This window comes from Antedon mediterranea, chromosome 9 (genome assembly GCF_964355755.1).
Source record: "Antedon mediterranea chromosome 9, ecAntMedi1.1, whole genome shotgun sequence".
In the NCBI taxonomy this organism is placed as follows: Eukaryota; Metazoa; Echinodermata; class Crinoidea; order Comatulida; family Antedonidae; genus Antedon; species Antedon mediterranea.
In genome coordinates, this window is record NC_092678.1 from 565608 (window position 1) to 590067 (window position 24460).

At 35.3% G+C, this 24460-nt stretch overlaps 2 protein-coding genes across 2 annotated transcripts; one reads left to right on the plus strand and one right to left on the minus strand.

The window, feature by feature from the left end:
* Positions 1-5411: 5411 nt before the first annotated feature.
* LOC140059321 (ankyrin repeat domain-containing protein 16-like) lies at positions 5412-9768 on the minus strand. Its single transcript, XM_072105198.1, has 7 exons — positions 9422-9768; positions 8405-8527; positions 7903-8000; positions 7404-7546; positions 7127-7291; positions 6690-6768; positions 5412-6338 (listed from the first exon to the last, which is right to left on the minus strand). Exons 1-7 carry the CDS (start codon positions 9766-9768, stop codon positions 6187-6189), a joined length of 1107 nt encoding a protein of 368 aa, XP_071961299.1. The 3' UTR covers positions 5412-6186.
* A 73-nt stretch (positions 9769-9841) lies between these two features.
* LOC140058659 (F-box DNA helicase 1-like) lies at positions 9842-24406 on the plus strand. Its single transcript, XM_072104349.1, has 22 exons — positions 9842-9879; positions 10291-10974; positions 11403-11602; positions 11943-12070; positions 12286-12406; positions 12577-12758; positions 13231-13332; positions 13591-13694; positions 14226-14304; positions 14748-14840; positions 15277-15523; positions 15624-15702; positions 15845-15928; positions 16406-16542; positions 16901-17003; positions 17311-17432; positions 17577-17652; positions 17745-17933; positions 18253-18357; positions 22279-22409; positions 22751-22885; positions 23419-24406. Exons 2-22 carry the CDS (start codon positions 10311-10313, stop codon positions 23515-23517), a joined length of 3180 nt encoding a protein of 1059 aa, XP_071960450.1. The 5' UTR covers positions 9842-9879; positions 10291-10310; the 3' UTR covers positions 23518-24406.
* The last annotated feature ends 54 nt before the right edge of the window (positions 24407-24460 follow it).

The following is a 24460-nucleotide window of genomic DNA, read 5'->3' on the forward strand; positions in this document are numbered from 1 at the left end:
GTCTACATTATCAAACTAGTGTGATGTGCCCAAATATGGTAGTGACTTGCCCAAATATGGTATTGAATTGACATCATCATGTCCATATATGGGCACATCACATTTTGTTATCACATAAAGTTTAGATAAGGCTTAAAGATGTAGAAAATCAATGGAGGAGACATTTTCTACCATTTTCTTGTCAAACTACGCAAATATTGAATAAATTCTTGATTTCTAAACGAATAAACAATAGGGTTCATTCCACAATTTGAATACATAATAGTGAAGAGGATCATAAATACGTTACCAGCCATAATATTGTTAACACCATAAAGGACACCCAATACACCTTGATACAGTGAATACAGCATCAAGGGATATGTGCATACAGCATGCGCACACGATATAATTAGAATTGATTTAGTTGCTTTGAAGTCTCTTACGCGCTTGCACTTTCTCACTTGATTTTCAATGGCATCAATTTTCATCTTTTGATTTCTGGCATTTACATAAATAATGTAATTTAAAACACAAAGCAGCAGAAAAGCTAAAACTTGTATAGAATTCATTACAAACATTGCGGTTGAAAACCCAACAAAATATACAAATATAAAAACAAACATCACGAAAGCTAGAGACAAAAAAACGGAACAGACAAGTCCGATATTGATGGCGCGAGATGTGATCAGTGCCTGATATCGAAAGGGGTACACAACAACTATATATCGTTCGATCGTTAATAAAATTAATTGCAGTTGGGATATACTAACCATGATGTAAATTAAATTTAGCATTAATAATACTAAAATTGAATTTCTACCAAATATAAGTACAAAGATACCACGCAACAGACCAGTCACTCCTGAACTTAAATCAACGATGCTTAAACTTAGTTGAACGCGTTTCGATAAGTCCGTGTACATTCTCTTCTTGACATAAACAAAGACAACCAACATATTCCCAAGTATTATCCACCAAGATAAAGCTATCCATATACATAGCTCTACGTAGTTATAGTTATGATCGTAATCAGTTATGTTTTTAACATCTGTCTTGTTCATAGTGATATGATAAGTCTGATACCAACTGTACAAAGGTAAATGATTAAGTGTGACTTAAGTCCAAAGTCCCTTGATAAGTCTGACACACTGTTAAGTGTGACTTAAGTCCAAGGTCCCTTGATAAGTCTGACACACTGTACAGAGGTAAATGATTAAGTGTGACTTAAGTCCAAAGTCCCTTGATAAGTCTGACACACTGTACAAAGGTAAATGATTAAGTGTGACTTAAGTCCAAAGTTCCTTGAAAAGTCTGACACCAACTGTACAAAGGTAAATAATTAAGTGTGACTTAAGTTCAAAGTTCCTTGATAAGTCTGACACACTGTACAAAGGTAAATGATTAAGTGTGACTTAAGTTCAAAGTCCCTTGATAAGTCTGACACCAACTGTACAAAGGTAAATGATTAAGTGTGACTTAAGTCCTAAGTTCCTTGATAAGTCTGACACACTGTACAAAGGTAAATGATTAAGTGTGACTTAAGTTCAAAGTTCCTTGATAAGTCTGACACACTGTACAAAGGTAAATGATTAAGTGTGACTTAAGTCCAAAGTTCCTTGATAAGTCTGACACACTGTACAAAGGTAAATGATTAAGTGTGACTTAAGTCCAAAGTCCCTTGATAAGTCTGACACACTGTTAAGTGTGACTTAAGTTCAAAGTCCTTTGATAAGTCTGACACACTGTACAAAGGTAAATGATTAAGTGTGACTTAAGTCCAAAGTTCCTTGATAAGTCTGACACACTGTACAAAGGTAAATGATTAAGTGTGACTTAAGTTCAAATTTCCTTGATAAGTCTGACACCAACTGTACAAAGGTAAATGATTAAGTGTGACTTAAGATCATAAGTCCCTTTTATAAATCACTTATCACTAGAGCATATTGATTTCACATCACCAACATTTCTACTTCCTCTTCGTTTCTTGTGAGCGCTGTCCAAGATAATAATGTTAAAATGTTCTAAATATAACATTACCACATTACAATGGAATTCTGATTTGATACTGTTAGCTAATGTTAGCTATATTTATAAATTAAAGTTACTTGATGGAGTGTTGATAGCTGTTAGTCTAGACTGGTAACAGTTATTCAGTTCTTATATTGTTGTTGTCGATTCAGAGAGAATGTTGTTGCTTTGTTGCCAGTCAATAACATTCATTAAGATTGTCTGTTAATTAGTACGACCCTTCCGTACATGATCTTGGTGTATGCCCGCTAAGAATTTCCAGATACATCAGTTTTCTTTGTCATCATCCTCGTGCAGTTAGTTGACAAATTTAAATGAATTCTGTCATTTTTGAAGTGGAAAACAATACAAGACCTATCAGTTAAAATCGATCACTTCATCCATTATTAAAGTTTATTAAAGAATCTTTAAATCTAATACAGTTATTTGATGAGCTGTCAATCAAATGTTAACGAACTTGAAGTGAAATGACACAATGGTTTTATATAATATAAATCAAATTGACAGACACTAACATGTTAGTGTCACTTAATACAATGAAATACATCAAAACATTTAACAAGATACAAATTAATACCATAAATAATCAAACAGAATCTGTTTCCTCCAAAAAAGAAACAAACTCAAGCACACATCCTCCTTGTTCTCTCCTGAATGTAATCCTATCTCAAGCACACCTCCTCCTTGTTCTCTCCTGAATGTAATACTATCTCAAGCACACATCCTCCTTGTTCTCTCCTGAATGTAATCCTATCTCAAGCACACCTCCTCCTTGTTCTCTCCTGAATGTAATCCTATCTCAAGCACACATCCTCCTTGTTCTCTCCTGAATGTAATCCTATCTCAAGCACACCTCCTTCTTGTTCTCTCCTGAATGTAATCCTATCTCAAGCACACATCCTCCTTGTTCTCTCCTGAATGTAATCCTATCTCAAGCACACATCCTCCTTGTTCTCTCCTGAATGTAATCCTATCTCAAGCACACATCCTCCTTGTTCTCTCCTGAATGTAATCCTATCTCAAGCACACATCCTCCTTGTTCTCTCCTGAATGTAATCCTATCTCAAGCACACCTCCTTCTTGTTCTCTCCTGAATGTAATCCTATCTCAAGCACACATCCTCCTTGTTCTCTCCTGAATGTAATCCTATCTCAAGCACACCTCCTCCTTGTTCTCTCCTGAATGTAATCCTATCTCAAGCACACATCCTCCTTGTTCTCTCCTGAATGTAATCCTATCTCAAGCACACATCCTCCTTGTTCTCTCCTGAATGTAATCCTATCTCAAGCACACATCCTCCTTGTTCTCTCCTGAATGTAATCCTATCTCAAGCACACCTCCTCCTTGTTCTCTCCTGAATGTAATCCTATCTCAAGCACACCTCCTCCTTGTTCTCTCCTGAATGTAATCCTATCTCAAGCACACCTCCTCCTTGTTCTCTCCTGAATGTAATCCTATCTCAAGCACACATCCTCCTTGTTCTCTCCTGAATGTAATCCTATCTCAAGCACACATCCTCCTTGTTCTCTCCTGAATGTAATCCTATCTCAAGCACACATCCTCCTTGTTCTCTCCTGAATGTAATCCTATCTCAAGCACACATCCTCCTTGTTCTCTCCTGAATGTAATCCTATCTCAAGCACACATCCTCCTTGTTCTCTCCTGAATGTAATCCTATCTCAAGCACACATCCTCCTTGTTCTCTCCTGAATGTAATCCTATCTCAAGCACACCTCCTTCTTGTTCTCTCCTGAATGTAATCCTATCTCAAGCACACATCCTCCTTGTTCTCTCCTGAATGTAATCCTATCTCAAGCACACATCCTCCTTGTTCTCTCCTGAATGTAATCCTATCTCAAGCACACATCCTCCTTGTTCTCTCCTGAATGTAATCCTATCTCAAGCACACATCCTCCTTGTTCTCTCCTGAATGTAATCCTATCTCAAGCACACCTCCTTCTTGTTCTCTCCTGAATGTAATCCTATCTCAAGCACACATCCTCCTTGTTCTCTCCTGAATGTAATCCTATCTCAAGCACACCTCCTTCTTGTTCTCTCCTGAATGTAATCCTATCTCAATGACTAACTTTATCGTTTTGTGCATTTATTTATACTACATGGTGACTTCATTTTCACATTGTGATTGCGTTGTCGCTGACCGTCTTTGAGTAACTGTTGACTACATAGACCTAAAGATGGATCGCAAACCAGTCTTAAAAGACTTACTTCTAAAAGAGTAGATTAGCGGATTCATTCCGCAATTGAGTTGCAAGAAGAAAACAGAAATCATAACGTTTGAAATTGAAAATGAATATTGACAATAAAAAATGGCGTTCTTGATTGAAATCACGAAATAGGGAATGGTACAGATCAAGAAAGCGGCGAGAATGATGAGTGTGGTTTTGGTTGCTTTTAAATCGGCTTTCTTTTGTACGCAGCCAACCTTTCTTTGCTGTTGTGTGCCTTCCTCCTTGTGCAGACGCACATCTATCACGTGTACACGCACGTCTGCTGCGTGTATACGTATTTCTTGCTTTCTCGCTTCCTTGTGAACTCTAAAATGCAGACCGCAGATAAGGATGATGGGAAAAAATTCTCCAATACTGTGCGACACAATGTACACCATTTTGTCTCTACTGTAAAAAGTTTGTTGGAGTATGAGACCGATTACGACACCAGTCATCCAACAGAGTACGATAGCGATGTTTGTTGATTTGGACGTTACAATGTTAATATGTCGGAATGGATAGAATATAGCAATGTATCGCTCCACAGCAATAGCAAATAGATGACACTGAGAAATATAGAACGGCCACCATAAATATATCACAAATATCTCTTGCAGATCATCGTGAATTGCACAGATGATTCCTAAAACACCGGACATGAAATCGACGACACTTAGACTTAACTGGATGCGTTGCGTCATCTGCTCGTACATCCTGGTCTTTACCGACACGTAGATAACTAAAGTGTTACCAAGAAGGATCAACAGACAGACAGACACCCAAGCGATATGGTAGTATACATCGCCACGAATCAACTCCATGCTGCTCTTGTAATTATACCCAGAATAGTAATCTTGCCAGCCACTGCCACCATCACTTGTGTTATTTGCATATGTTTCATTGGGAAAACTTGCATTTGCAGTAATCCAGTTTTCAGTAGTAATGTACGGAGGTCTTGTATAAGATGGTCTAATATAGGATGGCCTCATTTTGATAGCTTTCGGCAGATAAACGTGAAAACTCAATAAATTTTTGAATGAATTAATATACTGTAGACTACACAAACAAATGAAGATGGATTTTCAAGTAATATGATAGCTTGCATGCTTGCAACTGTATATATGCTTTCTTTTCCCTATTAAAATATTCTGAGAACATAATTGGCCTTTTGGTAAATGTAAGTTTGTTGAATAATCTATTGAAAAATCATCAAAAATTTGAAGTAATTATTTTGTTGCTAATAAAAATTTAACTGATGAAAACACCTGAAGAAGGTTAAATGATTTACGACTGACGTAATAAATTGCAAAATGTATTGTTGATTGAGGGATGTTTGCAATTTTGAAAGAGCAACATTCAACCGCAGAAGATGAAGTGCCTGAAGAGGTAGTTAGTTGGACAGACATGATGAAGGCCGACGATGATTACCATTAATAGCAACACAAAATTCATTAAAATACACGAGGATAGGAAATAAACAATTAATTATAAATCGCATTTGGTAATTATTGTTACAAATTGTTAGATTAAAATATTTTTTTTTATTGCAAAATAATCTAAATTTATAATCTTAACCTTTTCTAAGGTTTTTTTTAGTTAAAAATCTCAGTGACCTTGAGTAGCAATCACTGCATGTTTGACCTATAATGTCATTTTCTAGACACCTTTTGATAAATGTACATAGTTTTTTATTTAAAAAGGTGCCATTAAAACTTGGCAATCACAGATTAGCTAAAACTGCAATAATCTTCATTTGAATGGGACAGGTGGACCACTTGATATTAGCATTAATATATATCAATATCAAAGATAAAAACACAAGCCTTCTCCGTCCTGATTTGGATTCATAAAACAAATGCATTGATAGTGCAGTGTGCAAAAATGTGCTGTGTGCAAAACATCTACAGTGTCCAAAACATGTGCAGTGTGCAAAACATGTGTATTTACTTCACGTTATTTGATCAAACATCATCCTGGCTGGTTTAGTCCTAGCTAACATATCAGGTTTAATGCTGTTCTTGTCAAACAATTGGAGGGCGCCATTTTCAAGCAGATAGCGAATACTCTGTACGTCTTGTGAGCCGGCTGCCATGTGTAAGGCTATAAATAAAAGATAAAAAAGGAAAATAAGAGGTTATACAAAAATGTTAAGAGAAGGGTGATTGCTATTTACTTTTAAAACGTGTAAGAGTTTTCCAATATAATTTTTTATTTATTCTCAGCACTTTAAATTCAGTTCAATTGCTCATAGCATGTATGTGGTAACAGTCAATCTTCTGTTTTAAACATAGCAACATTTCCACTATTTTTTGTAATGATGTTCTGTCATGGGCAGGATGGGTTTTATGCTTGTCTGTATAATTTTTTTGGGCTGTTTTGAGCTTTATTTTAATTGTGTACATAAAAGGAAAGAACAAATAAATATTATTTTGATGAATTCCAAATGATTACCTGTTCTACAGTTTGTGTCTTGTACGTTGACATTTGCTCCTTCTTGAATCAGATACGTCATGGCGTCTGCTTTCCCTTCCTAAAAAAACATAATCCAAATATTACTTTAAAATATATTACAGGTGGGCTTGCATTTGTGAATCTTTTTTACTGTGTGGTTTGTTTTTTCTATAAAGCTCAGTCTACACTATCAAACTAGTTTGTACCCATATATAGTAGTGATATGACATCATCATGTCCATATATGGCACATTACATTTTTTTGTTACATAAAGTTTGATAGTGTAGACAGAGCTTCAGACTTATTTACCATCACTGTTTGTATCTACAGTAGTCTCAAAAGGGCACCACCTTCTTCCCTACCTAGGCTTCCGCGTTTGAATTGAGTATATGATTTATAATATAAAGAAACATAAAATAAATTATAAACTGTCTACCTTTGCTGCAAAGTGTAGAGGTGTGAGTGCATTTGGTTGACTTGGAATGTTCACATCAATTCCTTGCTTAGTCACTAAATACTGAATGACATTGACACTCCCTGCTAGGCTTGCTAAATGAATTGCTTGTCGGCCTAAGATATCACACTTTCTAGCATCTGCCTGCTGTAAAAAGTAACAAATAGTATTTAGATTAAATGAATAATAAATGTTAGAAAATGTACAGTGAACAATTAACAACATTTCATTTTAAAACACTAAAAAAAATAATAATTACATGAATATTAATTAGGTCGTCAACTATTTCAGGAAAGCCCGCCCTCGCAGCATCCATCAATGGTGTCGACCCGCAGCTGTCTTGGACGTCTACAGAACAATGATTTAGCAGAATTTGACAGGCATCATGTCTACCATGTAGAGCTAGTATACAAAATACATACAACATGAATTAGTATCATACCTTTGATATCAGAATGCAAATTGATATCATATCTTATTAATATCATACTTTATTAATATCAGAAAGTAAATGATATACTGTACCTAATTGAAAACAGAACTTACTGATATCAGAAACATATTGATATCAGAAAGTAAATTGATATTATACCTTATTGATATCAGTAATGATATCAGAAAGTAAATTGATATCATACTTTATTAATATCAGAAAATTATTGATATCAGAACATTATTGATATCATAATCTATACAGTATATAATTAACATCATTAATTTAAATTAGTTAATAATGTTGAGATGTATTTGATGTGTACCTGCTGTGTGTAAAGGTGTCCTACCATTGTTACTCACTGTTTGATACAATGAATTATCACACTCAAGTAAGTAACTTAAAATATCAGCATCACCTTCCCTGTAAAATAAACATATTAAACAATAATTATTATCTTTAAAAAAACAAATAAATGTAATAATATAAAACGTGTGGAACACAAAATTTAAGAAAAATTATGAAGCCCAGCTGATAAATGTGACCAACCCATGTGTGACTGCATACTTAAACTAGGTACTGCACAGTATAAAGCTCTGTCTACACTATCAAACTTTGTGACAACAAAATGTGACATCACACTTTTTTTTTTGTCAACCGAATTTGATAGTGGAGACAGAGCTTAAGAAGATGATGAAGATTAATAATAAAAATAAAGGTCTAACACAACTGAATGGTCAAGCATAATCCCACGATGGGACTATAATTGGTCATAATGTTGAGATTGTCACTATGATTTGTTTGTGTGTTCTTCTCGTGACGATTACCTTGAAGCAATGTGGAAGCACGTCCAGCCATCTTTGTTTTTCAGATGCAGATTAGCCCCTGCTTCCACCAATACTTTAATCACTTCAATGCTCTTCTTAGTACAAGCTAACATAAGTGGTGTCCTGTTGAGAACAAAAATCATTCAATTCATTTTGGTGTAATTCTAAATATATGTTTTAATTTTTTTTTTTTAAAGATGTATTGTCCCTTGAAACACAAAAAATGAAAAAAAAAATATTCTAAATTTAAATTGGCCATATCAAAGTAATATCAAAGTAATATTAAAGTTATTCACTTTAAGTCGAAAATTCGAGCCAAAAACAACAGTTTACGTAATTAACAGGTAAATTAATTAGATTACATTTTGTCTGAGAAATCGTCGCAAGCGAAAGTAAACAAAGATTTCAAACCATGAGTATGTATTATGCATGATGCTAATTAGGATTGTTTACAACTCATCACGGTTGAGAAGGTGGTTTCACACAGATCGCGAGGAAGTTTTATGATTATCCATACAGAGTAGCCAAACAAGCGCATTGCATTATGGGATATGTTTTGATTGAAAACTTTGACTGGAAGTCAAAGTTATTCTTTGAACAAAAAAACATCTGTATTTCGGTTAAATTATTTTTTTTTGGACTAGTTTTTGGTGAAAGTTAATAACTATTATGATACTTCAAAATGACCCACTTTTTTTCGAAATAAAAAAAAAAACTTTTTTTGGGAATTAGTCAAAGGGACAATACATCTTTAAATAAAGAAAATGTTGATGAATGTCACAGCACAAGACAAAAACGTACTGTATTATAAACCCTTGTATTTTCATGGATCAGGTAGGGGTATATTGTAAAACAATGTTGTTGTTGTTTATCATCCCTTATTAAATTAATAATATAATCATATATTATGTTCATCTATCTTATTATATTCATCACCATAATTAGTATAGTAGTGATCAACAAGTTGGCCTAGTCTCTACCTAGAGCCCTACTAAAATATTCTACACACTTCCTTACCAATCAGCGCGCTTTAAGGAATCTATGGTTACATTTAGGGAAAGCAGAAATTTGACACTAGCCAGGCTGCTAGAGGCTGCGGCCTCGTGGAGAGGTCGCTTCCCATCCAAATTCCCTGCCTCAAAATCGGCACCATGCTGGTTTAGTAGTTTCAAAACATCAATTTTACCATGCCTAGCCGCCGCATGAGCGAGGCAATCACCAGATTTTGTACTAGAGATATTAATTAACGATTTCGCGTCTTCCTTTTCATCCAATATTGACTGAAATTCATCAAAAGTGTGATTACCAAAAAGCAAAGATATCAAACGATCAACACTCAAATTTTTGTTTGTGAGTGCTGCCATATTGTTTATATCTATCATCATTCAAAATCACTCAACCATGACTTCATAGGTAAAGCACGCGCCGAAACAAAAACATAAACACAGTGTTGTGGTGGTTTAATTTTCAGTAGGGTAGGTATTTCCTGAATGTGAATCCCCATATCCTAGGTTGAATATTAATGATTTTAGTAGATGATTATATTTGCCTTTTCCATTTGTTTACTAGTGTCACTTGCTAGGCTAAGCTCTATCTAGGCTAGGCCAACCAAGGTGAACCAAACTTGTCAGCAGTCACTGTGTCAGGGCAGATTGAAACTGGGTTTTTCCCAGGAAGGGATGTGGTATGCTGTGCTATTGTAGCCTGGATCTAGGCCTAACTACTAGGCTGGGATAAACACGGGGCCAGTGACAGATCTCTGCCAATTTTTTTTTTTCAATAGTGTATTATTATTATTACTTTATTTTACAACAAAAGTTTTATGTAAAACGTTATGTTAAATACCTATATCATTATCAGGTGACATAAAATTTTTTTTTTTTAAGTTTGCACTGTCATTTCAATAATGGCAGATCAGAAGAAGAAAAAAATCCAAATGAACCATCAACAATGTGCTGAACATTCCGAAACAGCTGAGGGCACTCAACCTTTAAGGAACCCGCAGCTTGTAAAAAAGACCAGCATGGATATCAACAGAGGGTTATACCCTCGACCAAAAAGAACTAATGAAGATTCAAATGACCAATCACTTCAAAAGGGTAATGCTAATTTTAGTCCTAAAAGAAAATTTATGGACGATGTCCCGTCGATGGCGAAACTAAAGATGAGTAGTCCGTCAACTTCTTTATTGCGCAATGACCTTGTATATGTACAACGTAACCGTGGAATTAAAAACAATGGAAGCTTGATAGACAATAGCCAACCCTCAACCAGTACTACTGTCCAATTAGAGGAGAATGAACACGTTTTAAAATCATGCGTTCAAAGGAATTTGAATGATCAGTATGGCGAGACAACAGAAGGAACGGAGTTTGATACGGACTCGTTGGAAGATGATGTCATGATCCGAGCAAGTCAGGAATTGGAGAAGCAATGTGGCGCCAGTTCAGCATCGATGGACATCAACATGCAAGCATTTGAAGACGATTCATTTCTTGACAGTTTGAACTCTGACCTCCTTGACAACATGGAGATGAACAGTGACCAACCTAATACGTTTGGTCTATTAGGTAAATTACCAAAAAGATTCAATTGTACTGATTTAATAACTTTTTGCCACAAATACTGTACCATATTTTTATATTTTTTGCTCTTTAAGTTCATATGTTGCACAACATAGCCAACTTTAATTTTTTGTATTTTTTTATTTTGGTTTACTTGTTCAAGTTGAAAGTAGATTTTAAATTGATTAAAGTTAAAAGCAGTACTAATGTCAACAGTCAATGTCTGACAACTATTTAGTACTTTAGAAAACAAAGTTCTACCAATTAAACAAAATAGTCCCAAATACACAATATATTCTTCCCTCGAAAGTGAAAATACCTAATTGGTTTATTCAGGTAAGCTAGTCACATAATAGACTACTGTGATTATAATCTAATTTTAAATATACTACAGCACACATTAAAATACTGAGAATTTGAATTACTCTTTTTAGGCGATAGTAGTTGTGGTGTTGGCGTAGATGAAGAAGGCAATGATTGTCATGGCGTGGAAGAAGAGGACGGTACTTTTGGATACTTGACATACCTTCCTGATGAGATCCTAGAACGCATCTTCTCATACTTGTCAATCAACGCATGTTGTAATATTTCCACAGTGTGTAAAAGATGGAGACGGATCATTTTAAGCCATAAGGTAAATAAACGGGTGTGATGAGCTCAAATATGGTAGTGATATGACATCATTATGTCCAAATATGGTAGTGATATGACATCATTATGTCCATATTATGGGCATATTACATTTTTCTGTCACATAAAGTTTCTGATAAGGGGAGTGGAACTCAATCCAAGATAAACCCTTTGATCTCCAGAGCTCATCATCCTGTTGTTAGATTTCCTTGGTGTGACTACTGGCATACCATATATGGTAGAAATATGACATATATGGGCACATCACATCAAGTTTGATAGTGTAGAGAGAGCTTTGTGTGTGTCTCGCTTTCTGTCATCGTACTCTTGATTTATCTTTTAAGTTTCTGCCGTGGAAGAAATTATATCAACGTTACAAGATGTCAGAAGAGTGTGGTGTTTTAGAAGTTGATAAAATCTACACAACTCACTCATTTAGTGATGCTAAATCTTGCCTACTATCACTTATAAGGCAAGTTGAACATGTATTTTAAGCTCTGTCTATACTATTAAATTTTATGTGACAAAAAATGTGATGTTCCTATGGACATGATGATGTCATATCACTTTTGGGCACATCATTTTTGATAGTGTAGACTGAATATGTTTATACAAACTTATGCTACCTAAAAGGAATCTATAACTAGTTTGGAGAGTCCAAATAAATATAATTTATTTTGTCCTCAGATATATGGCGACGTTTAAATCTATTAACTCATCATCTGTTAGCTTTATGAAACACCATCCTATGTTTGAATTATCATGTGACCTGCTTGCAGAAAGATCACCTGATCTCATTGTACAAGGGGTAAGTAAAAGAAGGGTCACATGATCAAAATTGGAATTACATTCAATTTTCATCTGGAAATTACAGTAAATTGGAGTAAAATTGTTTTTATTAAAAAATAATGGTAGTTAAACAAAACAGAACTAAATTTAAAGAGGATAAATTGATAACAATTATGGTTTCATTTCAAGGTACCAAATATATGGTCGCTGCTAACAACATTAGTAATCCTGTCGCGAAGCACACATGATATATCGCAAGCAATTAAATACAGCTTGAATTCCGAGTATAAACACGTCGCCCTCATCGAGTGTTTTTATTGCATAGCAACCATCCTTCTAATGTTACAGAAAAAGCACCAAATTAATTGTGGGTAAGTTTGTGTTGGCATACAATCAGTTACAGTAACTTTTTGAATAGCACTATATAAAGCTCTGTCTATACTATCAAACTTTATGTGACAAAATCACATTTTATTTTCACATAAAGTTTTATAGTGTAGACATAGCTTTATCAATAAATAACACTTAACAGCTCTATGGTTTGGCCATAGTCTCACAACTATTATCAATAAATAACACTTAACAGCTCTATGGTTTGGCCATAGTCTCACAACTATTAATAACACTTAACAGCTCTATGGTTTGGCCATAGTCTCACAACTATTAACACTTAACAGCTCTATGGTTTGGCCATAGTCTCACAACTATTAATAACACTTAACAGCTCTATGGTTTGGCCATAGTCTCACAACTATTATAGTCAAGCAATTGCATATGATCAGAACTATTATTGATCTAAAACAAACAAGTTATCAATCATTTATAAATTGTAATTTTTTTCAGTCTTCACTACAGATTATACTATGCTTTGTATCATTATGAGATGGGTTGTTCTTTATCTTACTCCAGTAGTAGAATGGTTATTAAGGTGTTATCAGACAACAGGTATGCTAAAGCACTTGTGACCTAATAGGTGGCTAAAGAAATGATAATAATAAGTGCCTAATGCTAAAAAAGTTTCTAAGTGCTAACATTATTACCATGTATAGACAGCTCCCTTAATTATGCATCTATTAATAAGGGCACATGTGGAGAGAAGCAAAAGAACACAAGCAATGCAACATGTACACTGCGCTGTATGGTTTTATAGTTTTTGTACAACAGCTATTCTACAAATCCTGTGGTTTCTTTGTTTTATTTTAGCAGTGAGATGCCAGCTAGTAAACATGTCATGACCCAGGAACAGGTTGCAATAGTCAGTTACAAACTCAGACCAAATGAAATTGTCAAAATTATCGCCTTTGCAGGTAAAAATAAGCAAGGTTTGGTGATGATGAGGAATTGGTGGTCCCAATTCCTCTAATTTCACAGAATTTGAGCAATAAGCAAACCTAATGAACCAACTCTGTATACTAAGTCTACTCTACTTCTAAGTGTGTATTTTAGGAACCTACTCTGTGTACTAAGTCTTTTCTACTTCTAAGTGTGTATTTTAGGAACATACTCTGTGTACTAAGTCTCTTCTACTTCTAAGTGTGTATTTTAGGAACCTACTCTGTGTACTAAGTCTCCTCTACTTCTAAGTGTGTATTTTAGGAACCTACTCTGTATACTAAGTCTCCTCTACTTCTAAGTGTGTATTTTAGGAACCTACTCTGTGTACTAAGTCTACTCTACTTCTAAGTGTGTATTTTAGGAACCTACTCTGTGTACTAAGTCTACTCTACTTCTAAGTGTGTATTTTAGGAACCTACTCTGTGTACTAAGTCTACTCTACTTCTAAGTGTGTATTTTAGGAACCTACTCTGTATACTAAGTCTACATTTTTATCATTTTAGGGACAGGCAAGACATCAACACTAGTCCATTACACATTGCGCAATCCATCAATGAGATTTCTATATGTTGCTTTTAACAGGTTAGTATCTGATAATCATTGATTGATTGAAATTTATATTTATACTGGGTAACCTCTTCAGTCAAAGACTGGTCTCCCAGAGGGCCCAGTTGGTGATCAGTGACTTTGATGTACTAATACACCGGGTAACCCCCTACTCGTCTCGAAAGATGTACTAGGTTCTTTAAAGTGCACACGAGTTAGATGTGTACACTGGACCTATTGGTTAACAGTTAAATTTATTACCTACATATCTCAGATGATTTTAAACCAAATTTGGTACTGTATGTGCACAGCCACAAGGGCACGGCCACAAGGATTAGGGTACAGAACGCGGACAGAGTAGCCCAAGACAGGTGAGGGTGGAGGATAGAAATACTAGGCCTCATTCTCAAAGAAGAAAAAAGGCTTGTTGCCAGAACAAATTCAATATGATTTTAAAATCATTTTTTGTTTTTCTACAGAGCAATTAAAGAACATGCAGTGACCCTCTTTCCTTCTTCTAATGTTGAATGTAAAACAACTCATTCACTAGCTTATAGGGATGTTGGTAGCAGGTATAGTACAGTATGTTAGTTATTATGGAGTTGTGCCTTTATTCTGGATGAACAACTACAGTACACTACAGTACACTATCAAACTAGTTTGACAAAAAAGTGTGATGTGCCCAAATAAGGTAGTGATATGCCCAAATATGGTAGTGATATGCCCAAATATGGTAGTGATGTGCCCAAATATGGTACTGATAATATGCTTAAATATGGTAGTGATATGACATATATGGGCACATCACATTTTTTTGTCACATAAAGTTTGATAGTGTAGACAGAGCTTAAGATGTATAAATCATGCAAATGTGTTACCGTGAAAAATTATTAATCACAATTTCTATTTAAAAATATTAATGAAAGGCTTTTTTGTTACAAATCTAGAATTTCCCAAAATCCTAATTTTGAAAATACTATAAAAAGTAATTTTTGTTTATGTTTTAAGGTATCGCGACAAGCTATCTCCAAGCTGGAACATAAACAACGTTGTGTCTGTATTACAACCTGAATATAAGAGTTACAATCACGTCAATCACCCATTGTATGTACGTGCTCAGATAATTATTAAGACGATCAAAGCCTTTGTAGCCTCCGTTGACAACAAAATATTGTTGGATCACGTGCCGCATTTTGAAAAAGAAGAAGGCGGTGGCAGAGGTACGAGAAGGCAAATCAATCCAGAGAGAAGGAAGGTAATTAGGACGATTTTTGACAAAAAAGTTGGCGTTGTCTTTACTACAAATTTTTCAATTTTCGATTCAATCTTTTATTTCGGAATCTCTGTTTCTTTAGACGCTGTACGGAGAGGCAAGAGACCTTTGGAGAAGAATGTGCAACCCAAGAGACAAGGAGGCTAGAATCACACATGACGGTGTGTAACAATACTTTGTATCATAACTATTTTATAAAAATTAAACATGAAATACAGTAACTTTAGGCTATGTTGCATTCATGCAATGAAAGGTGTAGAATATTTACCCTTAATAAACGGATACAATTATTCATGTTCACAGTTTACCTGAAACTGTACCAACTATCCAAGCCTAAGCTTTACTATGACTGTATCTTGATTGACGAGGCACAAGACCTCACGCCAGGTACTGTACAATTTAAACTATAAATAATTGGCATACAGGTAGCCAAGTGGTTAAGACACTGTCATATGGAGAGGTCCGGGTTCAACTCCCAGTCTACTCAGGTGTAAATGAGTACCTGGTTGAAAATACTAGAGATGAAAAGGCGGCGTGGAAAGGAAGAAAGACAAATGAAAGCCCATCTCTTTTGCATACAGTAGCATAAGAAATGGTGTAATTTCTACCTAGTTTGAGTTTTGTGGTCGTAGCGCTTTAGAGAAATTTATTTTGGTTAGATGCTATACAAAAGGCAAATATTATTATGACAGTCAGTGTCTGTCATAAAATAATGCTATAAATATAATATAGTAGTGATATCCCCAAATATAGTAGTGATATGACATCATCATGTCCATATATGGTCACATAAAGTTTGATAGTGTAGACAGAGCTTTAATGATAATAATGCCTCATAATATAAACATCATTTATTATTTTTAGCCCAACAGGACATCCTACTTTCTCAAGATTGCTCCAAGATTCTCGTTGGCGATCCTCACCAACAGATCTACAGTTTTAGAGGAGCAACAAATGCATTGCAGAACATTCCTGCAACCAAAGTGTTTCATTTAACTCAGGTATTTACATTATGCATTCATATCGTTTATGTGTCATGAGAGACATACAAGAATCATAGGACAACATGCACAAATACCACCAACTTACAGAACTGCCTTAAGGCTGTGTTTCCACTAGACCACCAACTTACAGAACTGCTGTTTCCACTAGAGACAAATTTATTTGCGCGAATCTAAAGTGTTCACTTAATGCACATGTGTATTAATATTTCATCTACTTTTGTGAAGTGAAGAAATGCAACCAATCATAACTGATAATGTTCGATTTGTGCGGCTTAACCATTTATCTTTTGTTTCAATGTTTAGTTTGAGTATTCGGTAATTATATTCTAAATATTTAAATTGTATCACTGTATAGTCTTTCAGGTTTGGACCTGAAATAGCTTATGTAGCAGACTGTCTTCTTCTACAAAATTCAAAAAGCAAAAAGAAAAAGAATGTAATCGGAATAGAAGCATCGGGTAAGAAGTTTTTTTCAGAATCAGAATTGTGTTGTTTGTAGTGACCTCTGACCTCCTTCCTCTCGTCAGGGAAGCTTCCCTTCCTCCCGTCTAAATTAGGCACAAAATTTGACAAAACAATTCTATTTGCATGCGATTCTCACTAGCAATTATACTGTACTTTATATTTATAGTTACTATAATGTTTGCTTATTGCAGCGTAAATGTTGTTCTCTTTTTTTTATGGGAGGGGTGGGGGTTGGGGGGGGGGTTTGCATCACACTCACACGTGTTGGAAAAATTCAAGGTTTTGTATATCACCTTATAGGGTCAGTACTTGGTCAAGTGGTGGGGCAGATTGCGGTCATTTGTCGGACTAATCTTTGTCTATTTAACGAGCTTTGTAAGCTAACGGAACAAAATCAGAATGTCAGAATTGCTTTGGTTGGAGTAAGTTAACGTTTTTTCAAATCAATTTGTATTTTCATAGATAGAACAGTAACTATTAAAATACATGGTATTGTTGGAACTGTTATTAGTATATTCCATCAATTAAACATTAAACATTATTTTTAAATTTTTTTATTTATGTAGGGTGTTAAAAATTACCGTTTTGAGCAAATTCTAGATATCCATAAACTACTTCTTCCAAAATCAGACAGGACCAAACGTAAGATACAGTATATTACTTATTTTATTTTCAATTTCAAAATGTTGAATTTTACCAAGATTTTGTATAACTTTTTGTTTTTTTATTTTCAGCTGGAAATGAAATAAATGACAAATTTATTAGTAAATTTTGCAACTTATCTCAACTGGAAAGATATGCTGATAGTGTTGATGACTTAGAGTTACTGAACAGAATAGCAATTGTTAAAACGCATCACGCCAAAATACCAGAACATATTAAACGAATCAAGTCAAGAGTACAAGATGACCTTTCACTTGCAGGTCAGATACTAGCAATTGTTTTAACTTCTTTATTTCATATCTATAGTTGTTTATATTAGTATAAATTGTAAAACCAATTAAGGGTTTTTACAATGCAAATACGATCCACTACAATAGGATTTATCTGATAATTTTTGGGTAACAGTTTAATTTATTAACTTAGAGGATTTGAACAAATTTTGATATGTGCACAGCCACAAGGCCACAAGTGCACGGCCATAAGTGCACAGACACAAAATAACCCGCTTTAATATCCTAGCCCCTGATCAGATGAAATTGAGTTGTGTTAATAATGATCTTAATTTTATTCTCTTATCAGAAGTGGTGTTTTCAACAGCCCACAAGTCAAAGGGACTGGAGTTTGATTCAGTTAAATTAACCTGTGATTTTGTAGCCCAAGTTACCATGCAGATTGGATTTGATGGTAAGTTGTCTTAATTCAGTACTTACTGTACAATAAAAAGGCCCTTCCAATAATTGTGTTTTTACCCCGTCTGCGTGAAATCAAACCTGCAATGTTTGCAGCACTATTGCGTTGTCGGTTCCCAATTTTTAAGAGGAGTGTTGCAGCGCCCATGTGGCGGCTCTATATTGCTCTGTGCATAACAACTTCGTATCTGTTTGCAGATGGTTTTTTTCATCAAATAAGTTTTACTGGATGCTGGAATAGCAAATTGAGCACCATATATTCACAAATTTCTTATGTGGAAATAATCGTATCTTGGAGTAAATCGCAGTTGTTTTTCTTGTTGTTTCCTGAAGTTCAGCTAGGCCCTGCTTGTGCCTTTATTGTTTTAATTCAAACTCATCACTGCCCAAGAACAATGGTTTGCTAGCATCAGTGGGAAGCTAGCCCTGTACTTTCAATCTGACTGTGCATATTGTTATGTAAATGACCTTGTACACCTCATGCTTGAAGATCTGCTGTTTTCATGCTAATTAGCTATAGCTCTGAGTTTCTTCATGGTTTACAGGGCTGTGTAACCAACAACAATAACAGTTGTGAACTTCCTGAAGAATCTTGCTTAATTATACAATCTTTTAAGTTGAACTCTAGTAGCTGTAGTATCCACCTATTACCAAGGAGGCCAAAAAGAAAAACCAGGCGTGGTACAAGAGCTGGGCGTGACAAACACACTAAAAACAATCTATCATTTCCGGACTTATCATCAAACTCTCTCTTATCTAAAAACAATATTAAATTTTGCAGTATTAATACAAGATCCGTTCGGAACAAAACAACAGAATTTGTGGATTTCGTTATCGAACATAATCTGGATGTTGTTGCCCTTTCGGAAACGTGGCTTAAACCAGAAGACACATCAGTTATAGGAAATATTACACCCAACGGATACTCTCTCAAACATGCTCCCCGTGCTGGTACTAAAAGAGGTGGTGGAGTTGCACTTCTTTACAAGGAAAGCATAGCGGTTAAATGTTATGACACGGGATTATTACCAAAATCATTTGAACTGCTAAATGTGGAAATAGTCAGCAATGCATCCTCAGTTTTCCTCGTAGCAGTATATCGTCCTCAAAGCAAATCAACGGGTTGCAGTCTAAATGTTTTCACTGAAGAATTCTCAACTTTGGTTGATCACTATGTATTGAAGCCGGCTCCCATACTATTCGTTGGAGACTTTACCATCCATGTGGATATGCCAAATGATGCAGATGCAATTCATTTTCGGAATCTACTTGTAGCAAGCAGTCTTCAACAGCATGTGTCTACACCTACACACCGACATGGTCATACATTAGACTTGCTGATCACTCGTTCATCTGATCCTCCTGTTTTCTCAAACCTTAATGTCATTGATGGTATATCAGATCACTATGCAATCACATGTAATCTCCTTATCAAGAAGCCACCCGTAATCACTAAATCCATCGAAACTCGTCATTGGAATGCTATAAATTTTGAGACATTATGTAAAGATATCACACAGTCTGATCTCGGAACTTCGCTCTCAAATCTTGATTTATCAAGTAAAGTACGACTATATGTCACCACTTTGAGTGAACTTCTTGACAAACACGCACCACCGAAAAAGAGAACAGTAAAGGTCCGACCAAACACTAGTTGGTATAACAGTGACATCTATGCTGAGAAAAGAACAAAGCGTAAGCTTGAAAAGAAATGGAGAATCTCTCATCTGGAAATAGACCGTCAAGCTTACATTGCACAGAAGAGGAATGTAAATTCCATGGTAAGAAAGGCAAAGGCCAACTACTACATTGGCTTGTGTGAAGAACATGCAGCAGATCAGAAAGGACTTTTTAAAATTGTTAACCAACTCCTTCATCATCGCCAGGTATCACCTCTCCCAGATAGTCTTTCTGACTTAGATCTTGCGAACAGGTTCTGTCAGTTTTTCACAGACAAGATCAAGATCATCAGAGACGACTTCAAGATTGATGACATGTCATTTAATGAGCCTGTGACAGCTGTTCATCAGCATCTCACAACATTTACACCAGCATCTCAAGATGAGATCCGCAACATTCTGATGAAATCACCAACAAAATCATGCAGGTTAGATCCAGTTCCTACTTCTATACTGAAGAAGTGTATAGACGCAGTCGTTCCAATAATAACGGAAATCATTAACCATTCCCTTAATACCGGCATAGTGCCAGATGAACTGAAAATTGCTCACGTTCGTCCTTTAATAAAAAAGCAAAACTTGGATCATAACACGCTGAAAAATTACCGCCCGGTGTCGAATCTTTCTTTTCTTGGAAAGACTCTGGAGCGTGTAGTGACATCACGCATTACTCCATATCTTCAAAAGCATAATTTAAACGAGAATTACCAGTCGGCATATCGTGCATGTCATAGCACGGAGAGTTCCCTTTTAAAGGTACAGAATGATTTGTTACAAGGAATGAATGATGGGAAAATAACGCTATTGGTGTTGTTGGATTTGTCAGCAGCGTTTGATACAGTAGATCACCAAAGACTGATAACCCGTCTGAGAAATCGCATTGGCATAAATGGTGTTGCTCTTAACTGGTTCCAGTCATATCTTACAGGAAGACGTCAGCTAGTCTGTATCAATGATGCATTCTCAGATGAAGCTTGCCTGGAATATGGTGTACCACAGGGGTCAGTAATTGGGCCTGGCCAGTTTTCCATTTATACGCTTCCCCTTGGTGACATTATTCGCAAACACAGTCTACATTTCCATTTCTATGCTGATGATACACAGATTTATGTGTCAGTAAATCCAGTGAAAAGGGATGTTGCTGCAGCAATCAGTAAGATGGAAGCCTGTATAGAAGATGTTCGCAATTGGATGACAACAAATTACCTAAAGTTGAATGATGGAAAGACAGAGTTTATTATCGTCGGGTCTAAATGTAACATCTCCAAAATCAACATCACACATATCAGAATCGGAAACTCTAACATCGCTCCCTCATCGGTGGTCCGGAATCTGGGAATCATGCTGGATAGTAATCTCACTATGGAAGCACAAATAACAACTGTATCCAAAGCAGCATGCATATCGATTAGGAACCTTGGTCGTATTCGCGGTAATCTTAACAAGAAAACAGCTGAATTGATTGTACACTCATTTGTCACTTCTAAAATTGACATTGGTAATGCCTTGTTGTTTGGCATACCAAAATCTCAAATACAACGTTTGCAGCGCTTGCAAAATATGGCAGCTAGAATTGTAACTTATACAAAATCAAACGCTCACATAACTCCTGTCCTGATGGATTTGCATTGGTTGCCTGTTCAACAACGTATTAAGTACAAACTTGCGTTGTTTGTATTCAAGATCCTAAATGACAGTGCTCCTGCTTATTTATCTGACCTTGTGGATCGTTACGAATCATCCCGCAGAGGCCTACGATCATTGTCACAAAACCTTCTTCAAGAGCGTAGAGCGAAAAATCAGTGGGGTCAGAGATCTTTTTACGTTGCGGCCGCAAGTGTATGGAACAGCTTACCAGCAACAGTTAAATGCTCAACTAGTCTAAACAGTTTCAAGACAAACCTAAAGACGTCGCTATTCGCTGATGTTCTCGCACGTTGTTAATGCACAAAGCGCCATGAGCGCCACATGGGTGGAGGATACCGGCGCTATATAAGTTTTCATTTATTATTATTATTACTTGTGATTACGCAATACAGCACTTTGCGTCGATAAGTCGCTGCATTGCGTTCTAGTGGAAACCAGGCTGAAGACAAATAAAAGGCTAAAAGCACTAATAAGTAAAGGTTTGCAGTAAATACCAAACAATGTCAATAACATAAAATTCTACACATGCTAACTATAATCATATAGGACTTAAAATAAATACTTAAAATCCTGATTAATATTTCTTGCAGGTGTTCAGATTCGAATGATACAACAGAATATACCAGATGATGAGTTGAACTTACTTTATGTCGCTTTAACAAGAGCCAAGAAGAGACTTAAGCTTACAAGTCCTATACTCAAAATGCTGGCTAAATTAAATGTAATTAAATCTACAGCATAATTTCTAGAATACTTGAGTAGGGAAGAAATTGAGACTCATAAATGAAGTTGTAGCAATAACAGAATATCAGATAATCAATAACACTAACAGTATGGGATAATCAATAACAGAACATTAGATAATTAATCACAGTATGGGATAATCAATAACAGAATATGGGATAATCAATAACAGAATATGGGATAATTAATAACAGAACATTGGATAATCAATAACAGAACATTGGATAATCAATAACAGAACATTGGATACAAGAAACCAGTATTATTACCAAACAATTTAAATACTATGGTAACGTATGTGTTTCTTTTCTATTTCAGGAGACGTTTACCTACCCAGTTTCTACAAAGACAGTGATTGGCAAAGATGGGGATATAGTTGTCAAATGTCTAGAGTGCACCTACAAAATAGAACCTACTACAGTGTTAATATTTGAGAGGTTGAAGGTCAACTTGGTACGTTTTAAATGATTGAATTTCCAATTCATTGTTTTAATAAATAATTTAAAAACACAGTTTTGGCTTTCGTTACTGTGTATTTGGTAGAAATTTATTTAAATAAAGAATAAATTAAATCCAAATTAAGAAGAAAATGACTGATAGTACTGTATTAAGTTATCTGAATAAGTGAGTGAGTGGCCGAGCAGTTAAGACAGTGGAACCGTAATTACGTAGCCTTATGGCATCGGCAGGGGTTCGAGGCTCACTCACTCCATGGTTCTGCTGGTAGAACGAGTCTTCTCGGATAAGGACTATAAACCGTACAGTAGGTCCAGTGTACACATTTAGCTCGTGTGCACTTTAAAGAACCTAGTACATCTTTCGAGACGAGTAGGGGGTTACCCCGGTGTATTAGTACATCACAGCCACTGATCACCAACTGGGCCCTCTGGGACTGAAGAGGTTACCCAGTATAAATATAAATTTCAATTCAATTATACACAATTTTATTGTTCGTTAAAATAATCATACAAATTTGTATTTCATAGGAATATTCTGATCAGGCGTTTCGACCGGGTGGCTTCCTGTGCCCTATATGCGCAGCCGCAACGAACAAAGCATTTGCTTCATTAGTTACACCTACCTAGATGTGCAGTCACTAGAAGACGGAAGCGTAACTAAAAACAGAACTATATAGCGCCCTCTAAATGTGCAGCTGCAACAATGTTCATCATAAGATTTTACGAGGCTAGAGAAGTGCTATTAAAGTGTCATAAAATAACCAATGATTAAGAAATAGAGACAACAAGTTGTCAGAGATGTGAGAATACTAGCAGGAAACGAACCTACAGTAGGTGTTGAAGAAAAAAAATAGACCTACAGTAGGTACTGTATATTCACAGAAGACAAACAATAATTCCTTATTATTACATAGCAACTGGTTGTTAAAAGACAGCGTGCAAAGGTCCGGATAAATCTTTTGGAAAAGATTTTACATGGTTCAACAGAAGTTAAGAAAACAATCTTTTATTAGAATATTTTAGTATATTTAAAAATGTAATCTAATTTTGTATCCTTTGATTAAATTTCCAAAAATATAATTCCAAGTTAAATACAGTACTAAAACGTACAGTTCCAAAAAGTTTATAAAATCATGGTGCTATAATCATATTCTGTTATCTATGCATGACAATGACATACAATAATGCTATTTTAATTACCTTCATTTTGAGATAAAATTATAAAAATGTTTATCATTAGTTAGCATACACAAATTAATTTGTAGTAAATAAAACATAGCCTATTAATTTTATGCAGTCTTAATAAACTCTGCCTACACTAACAAACTAGTTTGACAAATAAAGTGTGATGTGCCCAAATTATGGTAGGGATATGACATCATCATGTCCATATATGGGCACCTCACATTTCACAGACTTTTATAGTGTAGATAGCTAGCTTTTATTTATTGTAGATTGATACACTCAAACGAAAAATTATTATTAAGAACAAATTATTTTTTTTGTTTGGTAGAGACGGATTGTTTTTAAATAAAATTTTAAAAAATGAATCACGATATCATGGTTTATT